General features: G+C 53.9%; 2 protein-coding genes across 2 annotated transcripts; both read right to left on the reverse strand.

Moving 5' to 3' along the window:
* Positions 1-120: 120 nt before the first annotated feature.
* Positions 121-1,835, reverse strand: EXOSC6 (exosome component 6). Its single transcript, XM_066557768.1, has one exon. It carries the CDS (start codon positions 1,642-1,644, stop codon positions 793-795), a length of 852 nt encoding a protein of 283 aa, XP_066413865.1. The 5' UTR covers positions 1,645-1,835; the 3' UTR covers positions 121-792.
* AARS1 (alanyl-tRNA synthetase 1) lies at positions 1,776-16,974 on the reverse strand. The gene is made up of 21 exons (XM_066557763.1): positions 16,913-16,974; positions 15,336-15,544; positions 14,528-14,716; positions 13,733-13,878; positions 13,453-13,644; positions 12,870-13,014; positions 11,427-11,572; positions 10,773-10,881; positions 10,528-10,678; positions 10,026-10,150; positions 9,253-9,397; positions 8,461-8,639; positions 7,872-7,985; positions 6,861-7,067; positions 6,045-6,229; positions 5,517-5,625; positions 4,748-4,861; positions 4,357-4,476; positions 3,804-3,890; positions 2,320-2,433; positions 1,776-2,041 (listed from the first exon to the last, which is right to left on the reverse strand). Exons 2-21 carry the CDS (start codon positions 15,477-15,479, stop codon positions 1,856-1,858), a joined length of 2,907 nt encoding a protein of 968 aa, XP_066413860.1. The 5' UTR covers positions 15,480-15,544; positions 16,913-16,974; the 3' UTR covers positions 1,776-1,855.
* Between the last annotated feature and the right edge of the window lie 1,788 nt (positions 16,975-18,762).

Genomic DNA, 18,762 nt, shown 5'->3' on the forward strand with positions numbered 1-18,762 from the left:
TCCCGCTGAACTCCTCAAGGACAGTGAGAGCAGAGGGGGTGAACCCGATTGTAGAAGCACATCCTTCCACCCCTGCCCATGGCTGGCAAAGGCCCCAGGAGGCCCATGCAGGCAGAAGACTCACCAGAAAAAGTACTATTTATTATTATGAAAAAAACAACAAAATGCAACTCTGCCACCCTGAAGCACTGTCTGGGCAAGAAGTCCAAGGGATGTACAGTCCATGCCATGGTGTAGTTCTTGCCTGTGCTGCTTGCACAGATGGATATGGTGAGGAGCTTGGAATGAGGGTTACAGCCTGGGTGGAGATGTGGGGTCCTAGAGTGCCAGCAATTGCTCGGAGGGAGGTCTCGGGTAGGCTCTGGCTGCTGAGGCAATCTGGAGATTGTTCTTGGGGGCTTCAGCAGCGTGCGAGGCTGTTTGGGTCCTGTGGTGCCACTTGAGAATGGTCTCCTGCAACACGAGGGCTTCTCAGGTGCACTCTGGGGTGCTCGGGCAGTGTGTGGGGGGTGCAGATTCCCGTGTCCTTGGGCACAGTTCTTGGGTCTCCAGCAGTGCAAAGGTTGGCTCATCCACTCTCCAGCGGCATCAGGCATGGATCAGGGGGTTCACCAGCAGTAACAGTTAAACTTAATAAACTTTTAAGATTCTAAAAATAAACTTATTTTAATCCCCAACAGTGATGTGTGGATCAGGCAGGCTCCAGGGGTCTCCGGCAGCATTGAAAGCAGCTTGGGCGGCCTCTGGGAGATGCCCCATCCCCAGACTGGGGTACGCAGGTCTCACGGGCACTCAGGCACTGGTGGCGGCGGCGGCAGCGGCGGTGGCAGCGGCGGTGGCAGCGGCGGCGGCATCGCGGCGCTGTGCGGCCCGCAGCAGGCTCTGCCGCAGCACCGGGTACTGCCGGTGGCAGCCATCGAGGCCGAGCCGCAGGGCTTGCGCCCAGTCCTCGGGCGGGCCGCCCCGGCCGCCGCCCAGCACGGCCGACACCTGGTTGAGGGCGGGCAGCAGGGCCAGCGTGAGGCGGGCGGCGGCGCGGCGCTCCTCGGGCTCGGCGGGCTGCAGCATCCAGGAGGCGGCGGGCGCGGGCGGCCGGCACAGCGCGCAGCCCACGGCCAGGTCGTACATCTCCACGCCCGCGTCCGCCAGCGCCAGGGCGGCGGCGCTAACGGCGGCGGCCAGCGCCGAGCCCCCGTCCTGCAGCAGCAGCGCGCTGACGGCCAGGCGGGCGCGCGGGTAGCGGCCCAGCCGCACCGCCGGCTCCAGCGCCTCCCGCAGCGCCGCCGCCGCCTCCCGCTCCGCCTCCCGCTCCGCCGCCGCGCCCGGCCGGCCCCGCGCCCCTCGCCCCGCGAACGGCGCCCGGCGGAACTCGCAGATCAGCCGGCCCGGGCCGGGCTCGGCAGCCTCCCGCGGGCCCCAGGCGGCGCAGAGCACCTTGGTGCCGCTGCCCAGCTCCACGTAGGCCGAGCCCTGCGCCTGGCTCAGCAGCCCGGCCCGCGCGAACAGCGGCCGCAGGGCACAGGGGTCCCGCGGCGCCGCCCCCGCGCCCTCCTCGTCCTCCTCATCCTCGGCCGCGGCCGAGGCCCATAGCGCCGGCGGCTGCGACTCCTCCGGGCCGCGCAGGCGGCGGTGATCCAGCGGCATGGTCGGCGGGACGCCGTGAAGGCGGCGGCGGGGCGGGCCCGAGCAGGAGGCGGGCACAAGCTGTGACTGGCAGCGGGATCCCAGCCCACCCCATCCCGTCCCGTCCCGCCTCCAGAGCCGGGGAGCACAGCGCGGGGCAGGGAGCCTTTATTACAGGAAAGCTGCGCAGGGGACAGAGAGGGAGACAAAGGGACCAGGGTTCCCCCCTCAGTCAGTTCTTCAGCTCCCCCAGGCGGAGCCTGGCAAAGTCCGTGGCCAGTTTCAGGGCCTCCTGCAGGCAGCCCACATTCTTGCCTGTTGCCTGGGCAGAGATGTCCTTTCCACCGCCTTTGCCGTCCATCAAGCCAGACACTTCCTGCACCCACTGGCTGGCCTTCAGGCCCTTATTTGCAGTCTCCTGGGCAGGAAAAGAAACCCAGCGGTCAGCACAGCTAGCAATTGCCCTGCCCTATGCCTACCACTCTATTAAGTCCTGACTCTTCCCCTTCCCTATTTGCAGAGCATAACCCCTCTTCCCTCACTTCTGCAGCCTGACAATAAGCCCAAGCACAAAGGCTGTAGTTCTTGCCAAACCCCAGTCAGTTCTGGCCGTGTAATGTCAGATAGTTCCTGTCTGGAGGCTGCAGCTCCTCCATGGAGGCTCAGGGAGAGGCAACTACACTGTCTTGGCATTACCTGGGGTACTTGACACAGGCAGGTGATCCTGCCAGCTTCGTTATCCACAGCAAAGAGCATAGCAGCAGTCTGGGGGGAATTAGTCTTGAAGAGCTTCAGAGATTCATTCAGGGCCTGGAAGAAAACAAAATCATTATATGACTGCCTCCCTGCACTTGCACCCAGCCCAGCCCCAGCCCCAACAGCACCCACAGAGACCTCAGGGATCAGGAATTGCATTAAACCAGCCAGCAGCACTCTGCAACGCTCCTCCTCCCAAACATCAGCCATCTTCACATTCCTGGCAGCGTAAAAACCTTGGCAGGGGACATAACCCCAAGGCAGGAAGAAGATGCTTTTATTTCCCCACCTTGAGGTATACAGCAATTGGCAGGATCAGCCCTTTGCCTGAGTGTACTGGCTGGAGGGCTGGAGGGGGAAAAGCTCCTCCCAGCAGAATGGAACAGCTGTTCCAAAGGGAGTCAAGAGTACTCAAACACAGCATGAAGAGCCTGCAAGAGTTATCAGACACAGCAGGGAGGGAAGAACCAGGGAGACTGTCACACATTCTATTATTCTCAAGGAGACCATCGTCCCTCACTCACACAGACAGCACAATGCAGCACAGAGCCCCAGGAGTGGGTCCTCTGGTGAGCAAAGCAGTGCTGCTCTGGGTGGATTGGGAACATGCAGCTTCCTGGGCCGCCAGCACTGCCCTCCCATGGGATACACCCTTCTGCCAGGGAAAATGCTGCAACAGCACCCACTGGGAGCAGAAGCGTGGGTATCGTGGTGATGCTGGTGTGCACAGAGAGTGAGCAGGACCAGCTCCAAGACCCTCAGAAAGGAAATTTTAACAGAGCATTAGCCCACAGTGGTCTAAGCCCAGGTACAACCAGCTCCCACTGCCTGGCACTTACTGGGCTCAGCACTGTGACACAACACAGACAACAGAGCATTCATTCCAACAGAAATCACTTGGAAAAAACTTGTGTGTGGAGGAGGGAAGGAGGAGATTCAGCCCTGGCCAGGGAAGAACTTGAAGCTAGCTGAGCAGAGAGTGCTGGGGGAAGCTCTGCCTGGCCCTGTCCACACCCAGCCCAGGACATCACTCCTGGAGCTGATCTGCAGGGGCCACAAGCATCATGACCTTCATGGCTCAGCAGAGCTGCTGCTCTCAGTCCTTTAAGTGCATTTCAGTGTTGTGACTGCTGCAGGATGAGTCTTACCTGGGACACAATGGGATTTCTGCTGGGCTTCCTATCTACCAGCATGGCCGGAAATTCAGCAAGTGGTCAAAACCCCACCACCTCTGGAAGCCCATGTGCCAGTCAGGAGGTGAGACACAAGAGAATATTCCAGTGGTCTCTTCCCCTTCTCAGGGATGGCAGGTGGCAAGAGGGACAGCTCTGTAGCACTGAACCACCTCCCCAAGTGATGAAAGACCACCCAGCTGCTCCTCAGGCAGAGGAAGGTTGCTCAGGACAGATCAGACTTTCCCATACCTTTGCTGAGGCTCCATTTTCCATTTCCATGATGACCCATGGCTGATTAGGGTGACTCTCAATAACTTGCTTGGTCTTCTCCAGTACCTGAGGACAACAGTGGTCAGCCACTAAACCATCCACACTGTGTATGGACACAAGAACCACCTGGGTAGAGCAGGGACAGAGGTCCTCAAGCTCCCCAAACACAGCCACAGCCCAGCCTGGAGCAGCCTCACACTATGAAGCCAGGAGGAATATACTCTGACAGGCAGGTATGTGGCCTGCAAGACACCATGTTGAGCATGATTCCTCCTCCAGAAAGCTCCAGTGGGATCCAGGAGGAAGCCTGCACCCAGAGGCACTGTTTGGGCAGGAACAGGCTGCCATGCTTCAACCCAGGGAACAGGCACAGAAGTAATTCTACTTCAGGAGGCAGTAGAAGCTGGAAGCCTGAACAGCATGAGGGGCACTCCCACACATCAATTCTCCTCCATCCTGGACATTAACAGAGCTCCCAAATGAGCTCCCCACAGCCCTCCCACACTGTCCTTTATTCCAGCCCAGAGCTCACTCTTTTCTGGATGTCAGCTTTGCTTGCTCGGTCCAGGTCATCCATGACCTTCTTCAGTGCTTTAACAGCCTCTCTCAGTTCATCTTTCTGCCACTGTGGGATAATAGCAGTGGCCAGAGTCTGCAAAAGAGGAGCAGGTAGAGAAGGTTAAAGGCACCTTGGCAGGAGATGCAGCACCTCACTGACTCTGCCTCAGCTGGCAGAGCCCAGCAAGCTCCACTCCTCTCCCAGTGCCAATGACCTGAGGAAACAGGTGCTGGCTGCAGCACCCATGGGATGCAGGGCTGCTGGGACAGAAGAAGGAAGGGGAACTCAGGTCACATTAATACCCAGTTCTGGCAATCAAGGTCCCTTTCACTTTGGGGAGGCAGAGCACTGCTATCATCCTCACCTCACTGAGATCTGTGATCTCCTTCTGCACGTCTTTGTTGGGAGCTGTCTGGACCTTCACCTTGGCCTCCAGGGCTGACAGCAGTTTCCTGAGGCTGTCGACTTTCCTGAGGGCCTAGGAGGATAAAATCTGAGTTAAATCAAGCTGGAAGATTGAGCAGGCTGGGCTTTTGGTCACCCCAGAGTGCAAAGAGGTGAGGAATGCTGGAATCCCCCAGGATGGGACTTAGTAACTCTTGGAAAGCCACAGGGCCAAAGCAGGCAGCACCTGACCAGAACCAGGGTGTGATGATGGCACATGGGCTCCAGGTCTCTTTCCTTTGCCAGGATTGCCAAGATCCCCCCAAAAGAAAAATCATCTCCCCCATGAAACCCCTTTCTCCCACTTTAGGGAGCACCAGCCCACCTCCAAAGTCACTATCTCCTGCAGCAGAGGAGTGGATTCTCAGACTTCACCACTCTCCTGCTGGCCCTGCCAGCTGCTGAGAGCTCTACATTGGCAGCCACTCTGAAAAGCAACCTGAGCTAACTCTGGAGCCACCCCACACACCCACCCAGGTTTGTCTGCCACAACACCTGCAGCTGAGACTTCCCTCTCTCTTCCCCACTCTGACTGTAGTACAGCCAGGGTCTTCAGAACAGTCTTTGGCAACAGCAGCACCCTTTTCCATGAGTCCCTCAGAGGATATTGTGCAAATTTGAACAAAATGAACTTTGGCACAGGGTTAATAGGTGGAATTTCACAGAGGACCTCTCCTGCCTACCCTTACCTTCCGAGCTTCAGCCCCGGTGACTGCAACTATCCTCCGAATGCCTTTAGCAATTGCTTCTTCTGAAACAATCACAAAGGGGCCAGCATGGCTGGAGTTCTGCAAGTGCCTTTGGAAAGAACCCAGACAGACCCACAAGAGAGAGTTAGAAGTCCACTTCTCAACTCAGCAAGAATCAGCAAAGAAATAAGACAACCATCCTGCCAGAGAAATGCAGCAGTGTGGGGACAGGCAGAAAAAACAACCAGTGCTGAAAGCAAATGAGTGAGGAAAGGGTGGCAAGACCTGTGCTCCCAGCACTACCAGAGACCCTGCGTGAGGGCAGGGGCAATACAGGCAGTGTCCTGCCTGCAAAAGGTAATTTTAAAGAGTGATTGACTCAGGACTGGGAATGCAAAGGCACATCATCACCACCACCTCCATCTCTGCCCTGGCTCTCCCCAGTGTATGCTCATGACACAAGCTCAAGCTCCACAGGAACTCCTTTCAGCCACCCTGGTACCTTCCCCAGCCTCTCCAGGTACTCACGTCCCTCCGCAGAACTCAATAGAGGTGATGGAGCCCCCAGGGCCAGAGGGGTCAGCCAGCAGCTCCTCCACAGGGATGCCAATGGAAACCACACGCACAGGATCGGGGTAGGTCTCGTCAAAAACTGCCCGAAGTCCTTGGATAGCTTTGGCTTCTGCAAGAGGGCAGTCCTTGGCATACACAGTCTGCAGGGACAGCAAAGGGATGCAGGTAAGAGCCAGTCATGTCAGCTGTGACTGAGGGCCCACATTCCCAGGAAATATCTTCCTCTGAAAGATCCTAGAGGTGTAGTTTTATGCCTTACCTGAGCTGGGGCTTGTTGAGCTACAAGAATCACAAAATTATTAAAAGACATCTCATCTTCAAAACTCCCAATACCACCTTCTCAGATTCCCTGTGTGTTACTGCACATGCAAATGGTTCCAAGCACAGATTCCAGGGTCCTTCAGGGTCGGCTCTGACACTTGGCACCAGACAGAGCAATTCTCCTGCCATTGGGAACACATCACTGGGTTGCCTGGGTGTATGCTGTAAATCCACCCAGGCCTGCAAAACTATTCTGCCAAACTTCCCAGCTCTTGCAGCTGATGTGACACTACTGCAGGCGTGGGAACACTTCAACCCTACAGAGGGCTTGAAACCAATGAACCAAACAATCCATATGGGGTTTTCCCACTCAAAACCCTCCAAGGTGATGGCAATCTGTGCACAGTACTGCACCAACAGCTCAGAATCCTCCTGTGCATGCCCAACTCCTAGCATCCCAGATCATCCAAAACAAGGACTCAAGGCATACAATGTGTCACCCATACCCACCTTTGACTCCTCGATCGTCTGGTTGGCAATCCCCTCAACTTTCTTGACTTCCTGTGTGGACAGGGCTCCCTTGGCCGTGAAGTCGAAGCGCAGGCGGTCGGGAGCCACCAGGGAGCCCCTCTGGTCAGCCTCCCCCAGCACGGAGCGCAGGGCAAAGTTGAGGATGTGGGTGGCCGTGTGGTTGCTCATGACCGGCCTCCGCCTGGCCTGAGGGAGGAAGCCACTGTTGGATGGGGTCCCACACCCCAGAGCCACAACCACCTCCAGCAGCTGAAGGGGAGGTTAATGCCCTGCTCCAACAGAATCCTAATCTAGCTCAGGACACCAGAAACCAGAAACTGGCACTTGCTGCCTTGAAGCTTCAGCTACAGGAGTTACCCACCAAATCTGTGTGTGGCTTTTTTCCTGGCAGTTCCCTTGTTTGGCCTGTGTGGAAAGGGGCCAAGGACAGATAAGGACACAGATAACTAATCTCTGTTCCTCAGCAGGGAAAAGCACTTCAAGATGGAAGCCTTCCCTCTTCCTCTAAATGTGCTGCCTCTATAGGGAAGGGAAATTCATCAGGCTGACTGTGCTCAACCCAGCACTCACTCAGCAAGCTGAGCCCACAGGAGCAACATCTGGACTGGGGCAGACAGACCAGGCTCTCTGCTGTTGTCCCCATACGGTGGAGCACCACACATGTTCTCCCTGCAAGTCCCAAAATGACCCAAATGACCCAAAACATATGACCCAAAATGTGTTTCTGCCTATGGCCAGCAAACCCAGCAAGAGTGGCTGAGCTAGCTGGGCACTATCTGCCTTGTGGTAGGAGAAAGCCAGGTGTGAAGCAAGAGAGACTTGGAGTCAGCCAGACACTGCTTGATTGTGTGATGCAGGGAGAGCAGGACGCAAACATCAGGCCCTCAGAGTGGCACTGATGAAAAGAAACAAGACAAAATCCAGAAACAAAATCCAGAGAAATGAGAAATCCAGAGAAAAGCCCATGTGTTACACCATGTTTTAACTCACCTCATCAATAGTCAGGTGGACCTGATCTCCTACTTTCAAGCTCCCATACAGAGTTCCTATGTGGAGCACGTAGCCTCCCCGGACCTGAACGTTCTTCACAGTAAATTCTGTTTTCTGTACAAAGAGGGAAATGGCCCATGTGAGCAGGGGAGACATCCAGCCAGAAGTCTGAGTTGCAACTGGAAAGGTCCCAGCTGAGAGCCAGACTGGTGTGTGTGCTGGAGAAAGCTGAGTGTCCCTAGGGACAGCACACAGCAAAGCAGAGAAGTGAATGAAGGTGAGGCACAGTTATGGGGCACAGAAAGAGCTCCCCACCTCAGCTTCAGAGCACTGCCCTTGGGCTTGGCAATCCCAGCACCACCACCACAGGCACCCACATTCTGGTGACAGTAGCACAGAACTGAGCTCCTTAAGGAGCAAGGGGAACAAAACCCCAGCACATCCATGCTGCACCCCCAGAAAGGAACCCTGTGCAATGCGCGACATCTGACACGGATGGGAAATTGCTGGAGCTTGCCTGGCCCCTTTTCCCCTCTGCCCAGGCCCCGAGTCAGACTGAGCCTAGCAAAAGGCTCTCAGACCCACTCACATCCTCCCTGCTGTCGTCATCCTTGACCATGTAGCCCTGGTCGTAGATCTGCCCCCCCTGCTCGGCGTAGAAGCAGGTCCGATCCAGCACTATGCCGCACTCCTGGCCAGTGGAAACCTCCTCCACAAACGTCTTCTCCCTGCGGATGGCTTTCACTGTGGCCACGAGGCTCCCGAAATCTGCCACCAGGAGGACAGGCAGTGTCAGTTAAAGGAAAACCTTGTAGACACCACATGGGAGCAGAATGTTATAGCAACACCTCCCAGTTATTGCAGGAGCTCATGGCACAAACCCCCACACATTTGCAGGGGATAAGGAGAGAGGACAGTTAGTTGGAAATTTCCTTTAGTGCCCTCCAAGGCAGGGACTGTCACTGCCTTCCACACCTATGCAGCAAAATCAACAGCACATATGGCTATGAGCCTGCAGCCTCCTGAATCTCCATCAAATCAAAAAACTAGCAGAAGAGCCAGAGCAAGCAAGCCAAGGACCCTCCAACAGGCCAAGCAGAAACTGCAGTCTCCTGCAGCACTGGCAAAGGAGCAGCTGAGAAACACAAACAGAGGAGTGTGGAGACATAAAGCTGCAGGAACAGGAATTCCCTTAATTTGGCAACAGCAGTACAGTAGCCCCTGAACAGTCTGTCGTCCTTCTCTGCTCAATAGAAACAAGCAGACTATTCACCTGCACAGCCTCCCAGTTCCAACTCCATGTCCCAGGAAAGGGGAGCCCAGAGGTACATGCCAGGGAAGGTTTAGTAGCAGAATAGGACTGTGAGAAGGTTTTTCATACCATAGGTACCACTTGGATCTGAAGCATAGTTGTATTTTGGTGAATCATCTGTCACCTCCAGCCCTCGGGCTCTCAGCTCTTCAATGGCATAGATGTCCAGCATGAGGAGATCTTCCCCTCCAGCACCCTTGCCCTGGGATTTGAGCTGCCAAGGAACAAGGTTTGAGAAATGACCTGCCAAATACCAAGGTTTAAGAAACACCAATGCATGCCAGCCTAGCTGCACATCTCGCTCACATCCCTCAGCACCCCGATTTAGAGCTCTCCCTGGGAAGCTGTCTGCCAGCACCTGGAGTGTGCCAATTTTTCTGGCTTCAGAGCATCCAGTTCCAGCATGCAGACCAAGTGGGCCTGAGCCCAGCAAGGACAAGGCAAGTACCCAGCCGGTCAACGCCACTCTCTGATGCTGCTGTAAACATACTGGGAAATGCACCCAAGGTGCAGGCCTGCCTGGATACTGAGCCTTAGACAGGGAATATCTTCCCTAACCAGAACAGGACAGCAGAAGTGCTCCCAGCACTCCACTCTCTCTGTCTGAAGGCTGAGCTCAAGGTTCTAGGCCTTGCTAGTGAGCAGAACCAATCCCAGCTGTACAGAATAAACATGTCCCACAGCAACTGCAGTTGTCCTGGATTTTCCCACAGGAAAAACTATGAAGCATATGGGGAGTGAGCAGACTCAGTGAGAAAGGAGCAACTCATGACTGAAAACTGAAAGGAAGGGAATTCTACCTGCCCACTCATAAACTAGCTTCCCCTGGAGCTGTTACCCACCTGAGCATTTTTCCGTTCTTCTTCAAAGCCCTCCATGTCTACAACAAGGCCCTTCTCCTCTGCAATCAGCCCAGTGAGATCCGCAGGGAAACCATAGGTGTCATACAGCAGCCAGGCAGTGTCACCTGCAGAGAAAGGGCAAAGCAGTCACCTCTCATGTTCCATGAGACACTGCTCCCTTCCCTGCTCCCCCACCATAGCTCTGAGCTATGGCAGGACAATGAACAGGTCTGGAGAATGTGAACATCCAAAAGGCTCCTCCCTGGCAGCACAGAGATGTGTGTCTGGGCAGCTTAGAAACCTCAGCAAGCGAGCACAAGCCAGAGGAGAGACAGGTGGTTCAGCTCTAACAGATGTCCTCTGACTCCAACTTTGTCTCCCTACCACCTTCCACCACCTCTAATTTTCCTACCCTTTCCCTTCCCCCAACATCCCTAAGCCCTTATGTAATCCCAGATAACAAATGCCTTTTGCTGTATCCAGACAGAACTCACAGCCTTACCAGGAATGACTTTACTGTCCCCAAGGCTCTGGATCTTCCTGTCCAGGATGCGACGGCCTCTGCTCAGTGTTTTCAGGAACTGATCCTCTTCTTCATTGATAATGTCCTTTACCATATCTGGGTCCTTCTTCAGCTCAGGAAAGGCATCTCCCTGCAGACCCAGGAGGAGGAGCCCTTCAACATGGAGATCTGCACACCTCAGCAGAGGAAGTCTTAAGCAGATAGAGTGGAATAGGAGAACTTACCAGTGACTGCACCACCACATCAACCAGAGTAGCAAAGAAACCCTTGGGGGCATTGAGCTTCTCATGGGAGTAGCGCACAGCCCGTCGGAGAATCCGCCTCAGCACGTACCTAGGGAATAGCAGAGCCCCCCCTGTAAATGTTACACATCTGAGCTGTTCTCAGGGGCTCCACCAGCATCCACCTACCAGCACCCCCTCCCAGGACCAAGAGCATAGGGTTTTCTCCTCTCATTTTCCCTCATGGCAGCAGCAAGGCACAGGTGAGGTGCTAGGCCCCAGCTCCATAACCCACATTCACTGTGTGCTTATGGAGACCCCTGGCACCTGCAGCACAGCCCCCCAGCCCAAAATTCCTTGCTTTTTCAACAGCAACAGTGCACCAAGCTGGGCTTTGTGACTTTCTGCCCACAGTCATCTTATCTGGGGGCTGGCACAGCAGCAATGGTGCTCACAAGAACCTTCAGACTCGTGCATCATGTGGGTGTGAACCTTACTACAGCCATTCAAGCATCAAATATCTGAGCAAACACTCTGCTACCCATTGCTTTAATGATGAATCCAAAGAGATCCCAGAGACACAGGAGTTCCCAGAGCCTTGGGGGAAACCTTGCAGAACAGAATGGAAGTGATGACAATGCAGCAGCTCCTTCTTACCCTCTGCCAGTGTTGTCAGGCCTGCCCCCGTCCGAGAGGGCCAGGGTGATGGTCCGTGCATGGTCAGCCAGCACACGGTAGGCCATGTCTATTCCATCAGCATCCTCGGCCCCAACCTGCCCCAGGTACGGCCTGGCACCTGTGCCCTGTGCAGAGGAGAAGGCAGTGGGCACAGGGTACAGTTACTGACAGTGGCACTGTGGCAGAATCACAGGGGAGGGCCTCAGAAGCCAAGCCAACCCCACCACCCACAGCCACAGGAGAATATTCCTTGTGGAAAGAGGCAACACAGTGAACCTAGTGGAGGCACAGAGGGCTCTGCATGGTGCCACAGCCCACATCTCAATGGCCAAAAGTTCTCCAAACCAGAGGCAAGAAAATCCAATTTATTCCATCATTAAGAGCCCAAAAGAAAGGAAGAGGGAGAGTACAGGGAAATCATTTGTTTTGCACATTGGCTCAAGGACTCCAACCTGGCATAACCTGCCCAGCCAAGAAACCTTTCAATTTCTGTCACATGGGAGATGATCCCAGCTTTTCTCTTTTAGGATGCTTTTATCCACACCCTAGGGAAAGATACTGCTGTAACCATGCACTGCTTGCACATGGTGCAAACCTCCAGCCATGGGCACAGTCCCTCCAGCCAGGCTCCCTGAACATGGCAGGAAGGCAGAGGACACAAGGGCTGTGTCCATTCTCTAGCCAGTGGACTTAACACTGAAAAAAGGCAGCTCTCCAATTCCAACTCAGAGAATCTGCCTTAGCACATACCTAGGGAACAGCAGAGCCCCCCATGCAAATGTTTGCTGGTGAGCTTGGCACCTCATTCCTTAGAGGTAGCAGGAGCCTGGGCTCTTCTCCCTGCATTTTATCCAGCATGATCTAGAGTCAGGAAGCTCTGCCTCCTCCACAGAGGTAAAAAAAAGCACTGCACACAGAACTTCCAGCATGGGACCACGTTACCCATGCTGGACAATGGACAATGCAGCAACAGCACGCAGGTTCTGCCAGTGACTGTTGTGGTTTATGGCAAAGCACTCCTGGCTAAGGGAATTTTCTACAGATCAGCATGTTGCAGGTGTGAGGCTGAAGGACAAATTGATTCTGGGTTAGCAGTACCATGTGCTCTCTAGCATGTGGCAAAAAGATGGCACTTGGCCATGTTGGACTGCAGAGTATCTCCCACAGGGAGAGGACCATGGAGTGTCCATCAGGACAGTTCACAGAAACTGGGAAAGCTGCACCACTCACTGTCCTGTTTTCCCCTGGAAAGATGTCCCAGGGCAGCAATCACTGTGCCAGCCTGGGTTCCTACCTCAGCAAAGTGCAAATGTGTGGGCTCACAGAAGTTGGGAAAGCAGAGACCACCCTGTCCAACCAGTCCCATACATCTCCCCAAGAATTCAGGGAATGGATGCAGCTAGGTCAGGCTTCAGTTCATACCTTTTGGATGGCTTCAAAGTAAGGAAGGAAAAGGTCAGTGTCATAGTTGGACATCTTGTTCTGCAGCACAGAAACCAGCCTCTCCAGGCCCATCCCAGTATCAATACTTTTCTTAGGAAGGGGTTTCAGTGTCCCATCAGCTTCCCTGCCAAAGAAAGATGAGATGTTATGGATGGAGGCTCTGCAGGGGGAACCCCATTTCTCTCTTAGTCTCCGTAAGATTTAGTTCCATCAGATTTGTGACCCAGGCCCATACACAAGCCACACAAAGGACAAATTTGATAAAATACAGTTAACAAGACCCTCAGCAGCAACTTAGACCCAGAGCAGACAATAACTTATTTCCTACTGAACACTTGGCAGATAAACAGACAAAATATTCTGTTTGTCCCAAAAGCAGCGTGACCAGCCCGTTCTGTAACAGTGGGTAAGGGGACAGAGCATGACAAAGTGCTCAGCTGCTGGATAACTGGGAATGGTGAGTAAGCCACGGGCAGCTGAACGAACACACAGCCCAAGCAGCCTCCCAAACTGAGCTGGAGCCACCTGGCTCACCTGGAAGCTGGAAGAAGGTCTGGCTCACCTATTGAACTGTATGAACACCAGGTTCCAGATCTCCAGGACGTTGGGGTCATCCTGATTGACCAAGTGTGAAGCATCTCTGTCCCCAATCCGGTCATAGTGGATCTCGCTGCAAGGGCCACAGGGGCCGGTGTCTCCCATTTCCCAGAAGTTATCCTTCATATTGCCAGGCAGAATCCTGCCCTCAGCCAGCCTGTAAGAAGAATTTTTTCCTAATATCCAAGCCAAATAAATTACTATTGCTCATCAAAACAGGCACCTTCCTCGGTGAAAGGCCTTACCCCAAATCCAACCAGATCTGCTTGCACTCCAGGTCTGGCTGCAGTCCTGCAGCCTCATTTCCACCAAAGTAAGTGACATAGAGTCTTTCAGCAGGAATGGCAAACTCCTTGGTGAGAAGTTCCAGTGCAAGTTTACAAGCAAGTTCCTGCAGAAGGAAACATGAGGTCAGCAAGTGAATGCAAAGACAACTTGTCTTCAACATCCAAAGTACTGACTACTGTAGGTATCAGCAGCTGATAACTTTCTGACTTTTGACATAAGAAAGAGAAAAATTAATACATCCAGTGAAGAGGGCACAAGAAACATCTCACATGACTGTCTTGATGCAGCCAAGTTAAGGCCTAGCATGTTCACTGCCTCCAAAAATGCTTTTAATTCTGACTTTGAATACTACACTAGCAAGAAGCTTGGGAAAGGAAGTCATTATTGTATGATCACTCCTGTTCGAAGGTGAGTCATAGCTGCATATGATGCAGACATAGCTGCATATGATGCATAGCTGCATATGATGCAGACATGTTAGTCCCCACATCTCCAGGACAGACACTAAAATCTCCACCTGAAGACTCCAAACTAGCAGAGGTAATTTAATCAGCTTTGTAAACCTTAAGTAATTAATCTCAATTAACCTCAAGCTGCAGGGTTGGGGCAGCTTCCAAACTCATTTATTCCAAAGGAGCCACAAGCACCTCTTTGCCAACATATTCTCTTTCCTCTTGGCAACTGCTCTGCTGAGCTCATAGAGACGGATAAATCTGCGCAAGAGATTCAGAGCTGCACCCAGACTGTTTTACCTTGAAATAATCCCCAAAGGACCAGGACCCCAACATCTCAAAGAAGGTGTGGTGGTACACATCTTTGCCCACATCATCCAGGTCGTTGTGCTTGCCCCCTGCTCGGATGCACTTCTGAGTGTTGGTGGCTCTGCTCAGCTTAGCAAGCGGGTGTGAGGGGTCGATGGTATTGAGGAAGATGGGTTTGAACTGCAAGGAGAGAAAAAGGACAAGTGAACTGCTAGAAAAGCTGAGAAACTGAGGAAAGCACTCAGAACCTGTTTTCAAATGTTGCAAGCAACAGCAAGGCAGTAAGTGTCATGATATCACTAGTCTGAACATACCCAAAGCACTTCCAGAAACAAACCTGCTGCTCCTGTCCATGAGAAGGCTGCCTAGAACTCAGCACTCACACACACACACAGGTGTTCCTAAAGCCCACCAAACCCCAGGCCTTCCAAAGGGACTATAAGCTGTCAGATTGCCAGCTGTCCAAAATAAAAAACTGGGTGCTGATCTGCAGCACAGCCCTTGCAGCATCCCAGTCTCAACCGCTCTTCAAAGACACCGTTATTCATTCGTGCCAGGACTGCTGTGGTACCAAGGGTCAAGGAAACGAGACTGGCAGAGCTCTCACCAGAGGAACCTGTTCCAGTGCTCTTGCCAATTTTGTGAGAGCATAGAGGACTCCAGAGGACACACCACCCGTCTTTCTGTGACCAGAAGGAAGGTGGAATAAACAACAATTTTTCCAACAGCTCTGCAAACAGCTTCACAGGTTCCAACAGGGTATGTTTGTAGGACTGCAGTGCCAGCGTGGGAATCCTACCTGATTCATACCAGCATTGGCAAAGAGCAGTGTGGGGTCATCCAGGGGGATTGTGGAAGATGAGTGCACATAGGTGTGCTGGTTTTCCCTGAAGAAGTCAATGAACCGTTGCCGGATCTGGCTGGCAGTGAGCGGGGTCTCCATCTGGAAGCTGGAAGTTGCCACTGTCCAAAACAAGTGGCAGGAAAGTGGCAAAACCTTGGTGCAGTCTGAATAAATGAAAACAAACAACACTGATGTGTTGTCAGCTCAAGGCGAACATCAAGATCATTGTCTCCAACTCCTGAAAGGGTCTCCCCACATTGTTAAGTACTCACTGAAACTTCTGTTCAACCATCAATCTGCCCCAAAAATGTGATGGCCCAAGCTGAAATTTCCTCTCCCCCAAATTCCCTGATTTCTGGGGCTCTACCTCAAGTTGCCTGTTGTTTGAAAACACATTGTTATAAAGTATCCAACTCACATGGATACTAAACTTAGTAAATTGTGTTTGCCTTACTGGGGACAGAGGGAGGACTGCCAAGTAAGTCACCAAAGCATTCAAGGGGATTAAATGCAGAGTGAGGAGACATCATTACAGCTTTCCACTATTTAAAGGGCCTATAAAAATTATGGACAGCAACTTTTTACATGGGCAGGTAATGATACCACAGTTTTAAGGGGGAACACTTTTAAACTAGAAAATTAGAGATTTAGGTTAGATATTAGGAAGGAATTATTCCCTGCGTGGGTGGTGAAGACCTGGCACAGGTTGCCAAGAGAAGATGTGGCTTCCCCATCCTTGGAAGTGTTCAAGGCCAGGTGGGATGGGGCTTGGAGCAGCATTGTGTAGTGAAAGGTGTCCCTCCCTATGGCAGGGGTGTTAGAATCAGGTGGGCTTTAAGGTACCTTCCAATCCAAACCCTTCTGTGATTCAATGACTACACCATAGAACAGCCAAGTTTGAAAATGACCTCTGAATATAGCCTCGTCCACCCTCCCTGCGCAAAGTACAGCCAGCTGCATGCCCGGAAGGCTTCCTTGAGGGGAGCCACATCCCTACATGCACACCAGAGGCAAGTGACAGCCTGGAGGGCAGCACCGCCCGTGTCCTACGGGCACACAGGACTGTCCCTGACAGCTCAGCGCAATGCGGATCCAGGGAGGGAGGCGAGTTCCCAGCAGCCTGCTGCGGCGCGGAGAGACGGGAACTCCCCGCAGGAGCAAGGCCTGGGAGCACTCACAGCACACAATCAATTGGGCTGGAAAAGTCCTCTCAGATCATCGAGTCCAACCTCGATGCTGCAGGAGGGAAGGACCCGAGGTGGGGAGAACCAAGCACAGCAGCGGCCCCAGGCCCTATCAGAGCCTCTGCCCAGGCACAGCCGCTCTCCAGTGCCCGAGGAGCGCTGAGGGCACCGCGGTGTCCGGCAGCGCCGCCCGGCATCCCCCCGCGGGCCCGCGTGGGGCGCGACCAGCGCACCGTCACCCTCCCGCCCTGCCCTCTCCGTGCCCCTCTCCCCTATGCCCGCGGGTCCCGGCGGGGCCATGGAATCCAAACCCAGCAGCCGGAGCTCCCCAGCCCCCTCGGGCCATACCTGCGCGCCCACCGCCGCCCCTCGCTGCGCTCCTCCGGCCGCGCCGCAGCGCCGCTCCGCCCCGCCCCCCTGCCGGACACCAACTCCCATTGGTTGCGAGGGCTGTCACTCTTCTGCCAGCCCCACCCGTCCGGGCGGCGCCCCGCCCCGGCTGATGCAATGGCGGGACACGGCGGCCACGTGACGTGGACGGGCTGAAGCCTCAGTGGGTGCCGCCATTTTAGGGATGCCGGCCCTGCAGGCGCAGGGAGGTCGCCTAAGAAATCAGGTTCGGTCCCTGGTGTGCAACGAACCGATAATGACACATCGAGTGAGACATTGCTTGATTCAGAGCTGCCCCAGCCTGGGTGCTCAGTGGTATTCCATAAATCCAGCACACCCCGCTGCTCTTTCCATGCTGTTATTTTTACACAGAAATTAAGGGTTAGTGACTTCTCAAGCACAGCCCTACTGTTAGGATTGACCAATACCTTCCATACAAATCACGTAACCCCAGCTAACTTCTACTCATGCTCAGGGCAAGGGTCTTTATGTGCGGAGGGTCTTTTTGATGTGGAGGTGTGATTTTCAGTGTTACAATGAAGATAGTTTATCTCTAACATACACGGACCTGGAGTATTTTGCCAAGTTAGCAACCTCTAAATCTTGTTAGTTCCGGAATGTCCTTGAGTGAGGGATGCTCTGCCTCTTCCAGTGATTAGCTCTCCTTTCCTGCAGATTAGGCTTGAAAGTATACAAAGGTCTTACATCAAAGAACAGCCTGACTTAAGATAACACTGACACATTGCACATTTTGCAACAATGATGCTGCCTGCTGCCATGGAGGGAGCAGGGAGCTGTGGGGCTCAGCCAGGAAGGGGCTGTGGCAGAGCAGGAGCTGGCTGGGGGTGCTGGAGGGGTGAACAAAGCCCTGCTGGGGGATGTAACGGCTACAGGGTCCTTGCAGGGGTCTGCGGGGTCAAGGTCAAGGCTGTGAGATGCAGGAGAGGTCACTGCATGGCTCTGGTCATGGAGCTCACGGGAAGGGCCTTGTGGACCCAGGCCAAGGGGCACAGAATGTATGCAGGGGAGGTGCCATGCTGACAAAAAAAATCACTCTGAGGACAATCAAGCATTGAAAGGGGGTCTGGGAAGTCTACGGGATCCCTGGAGGGTTTTGAGGTCATGTTCAAGCTCTGGGCAGCCCGCTCTGAAGTCATTGCTGATCCTGCTCCTCCTGATTGGCCTTCGAGTAGAGTTCTCAGTTCCTCTCTGACCTGGACTGTTCCCAGGTGCCTCTGTAGTGTTGTAGCCTGGTCTCATCTCTTCCCTGGTGCATACTTTCTGGCCCTGGGCTGTGATTCTGGAGCCATGAGAGTGCCTGTGCTGCTGTCCTTGGCCACCATTGGTCAGCCCTTTCCAAAGGTCACTCCCCTGCTTGGCACTGGCCTGTAGCCATTCCTGGTTGTGCAGCCCTCTTCGCTTGTTTCTGTTGTTTCCTTCCCAAGGAGCCTGGAAGGAAAAGAGGAAACTCCAGTCTAATTTGTTCTTAATGGGAGCTGTGCTCTGGATGCTGCTGGCAGAGCAGGCAAGTCTGTGCAGTGCAATTGTTTGTGCAGGTGATTACACCTGCAAGAACGTCTGCAACAGCAGTTCCAACTCCAACACCATCCAAATCCACACCCAGCATGCTTACCTCTCATGGGGGCCATAGTCTGTCCACCACCATGGAAGGAAACATCACTGCTTCTTCCCCTTCATGATCTGTGTCACCTGAAAGATGATCTTCTAAATGTGGGGGCCCTTCACCATCTCCTGAGTGTTTCTTTGGTGATTGCCAAATGTGGAACCACTCAGCTACTTGGGGAATA

Source organism: Molothrus aeneus, chromosome 11 (genome assembly GCF_037042795.1).
Source record: "Molothrus aeneus isolate 106 chromosome 11, BPBGC_Maene_1.0, whole genome shotgun sequence".
Lineage (NCBI taxonomy): Eukaryota > Metazoa > Chordata > Aves > Passeriformes > Icteridae > Molothrus > Molothrus aeneus.

Bases quoted from the DNA above. Each gene is read 5' to 3' on its own strand.
- EXOSC6 (XM_066557768.1), bottom strand. From the start codon at position 1,644: ATGCCGCTGGATCACCGCCGCCTGCGCGGCCCGGAGGAGTCGCAGCCG.
- AARS1 (XM_066557763.1), bottom strand. From the start codon at position 15,479: ATGGAGACCCCGCTCACTGCCAGCCAGATCCGGCAACGGTTCATTGAC. The intron at 13,015-13,452 runs GTGAGCCAGACC...TTTCTTTGGCAG, and splicing joins GTGTTCATACAGTTCAATAG to GGAAGCTGATGGGACACTGA. The intron at 11,573-12,869 runs GTATGAACTGAA...TCCTCTGCACAG, and splicing joins ACTTTGAAGCCATCCAAAAG to GGCACAGGTGCCAGGCCGTA.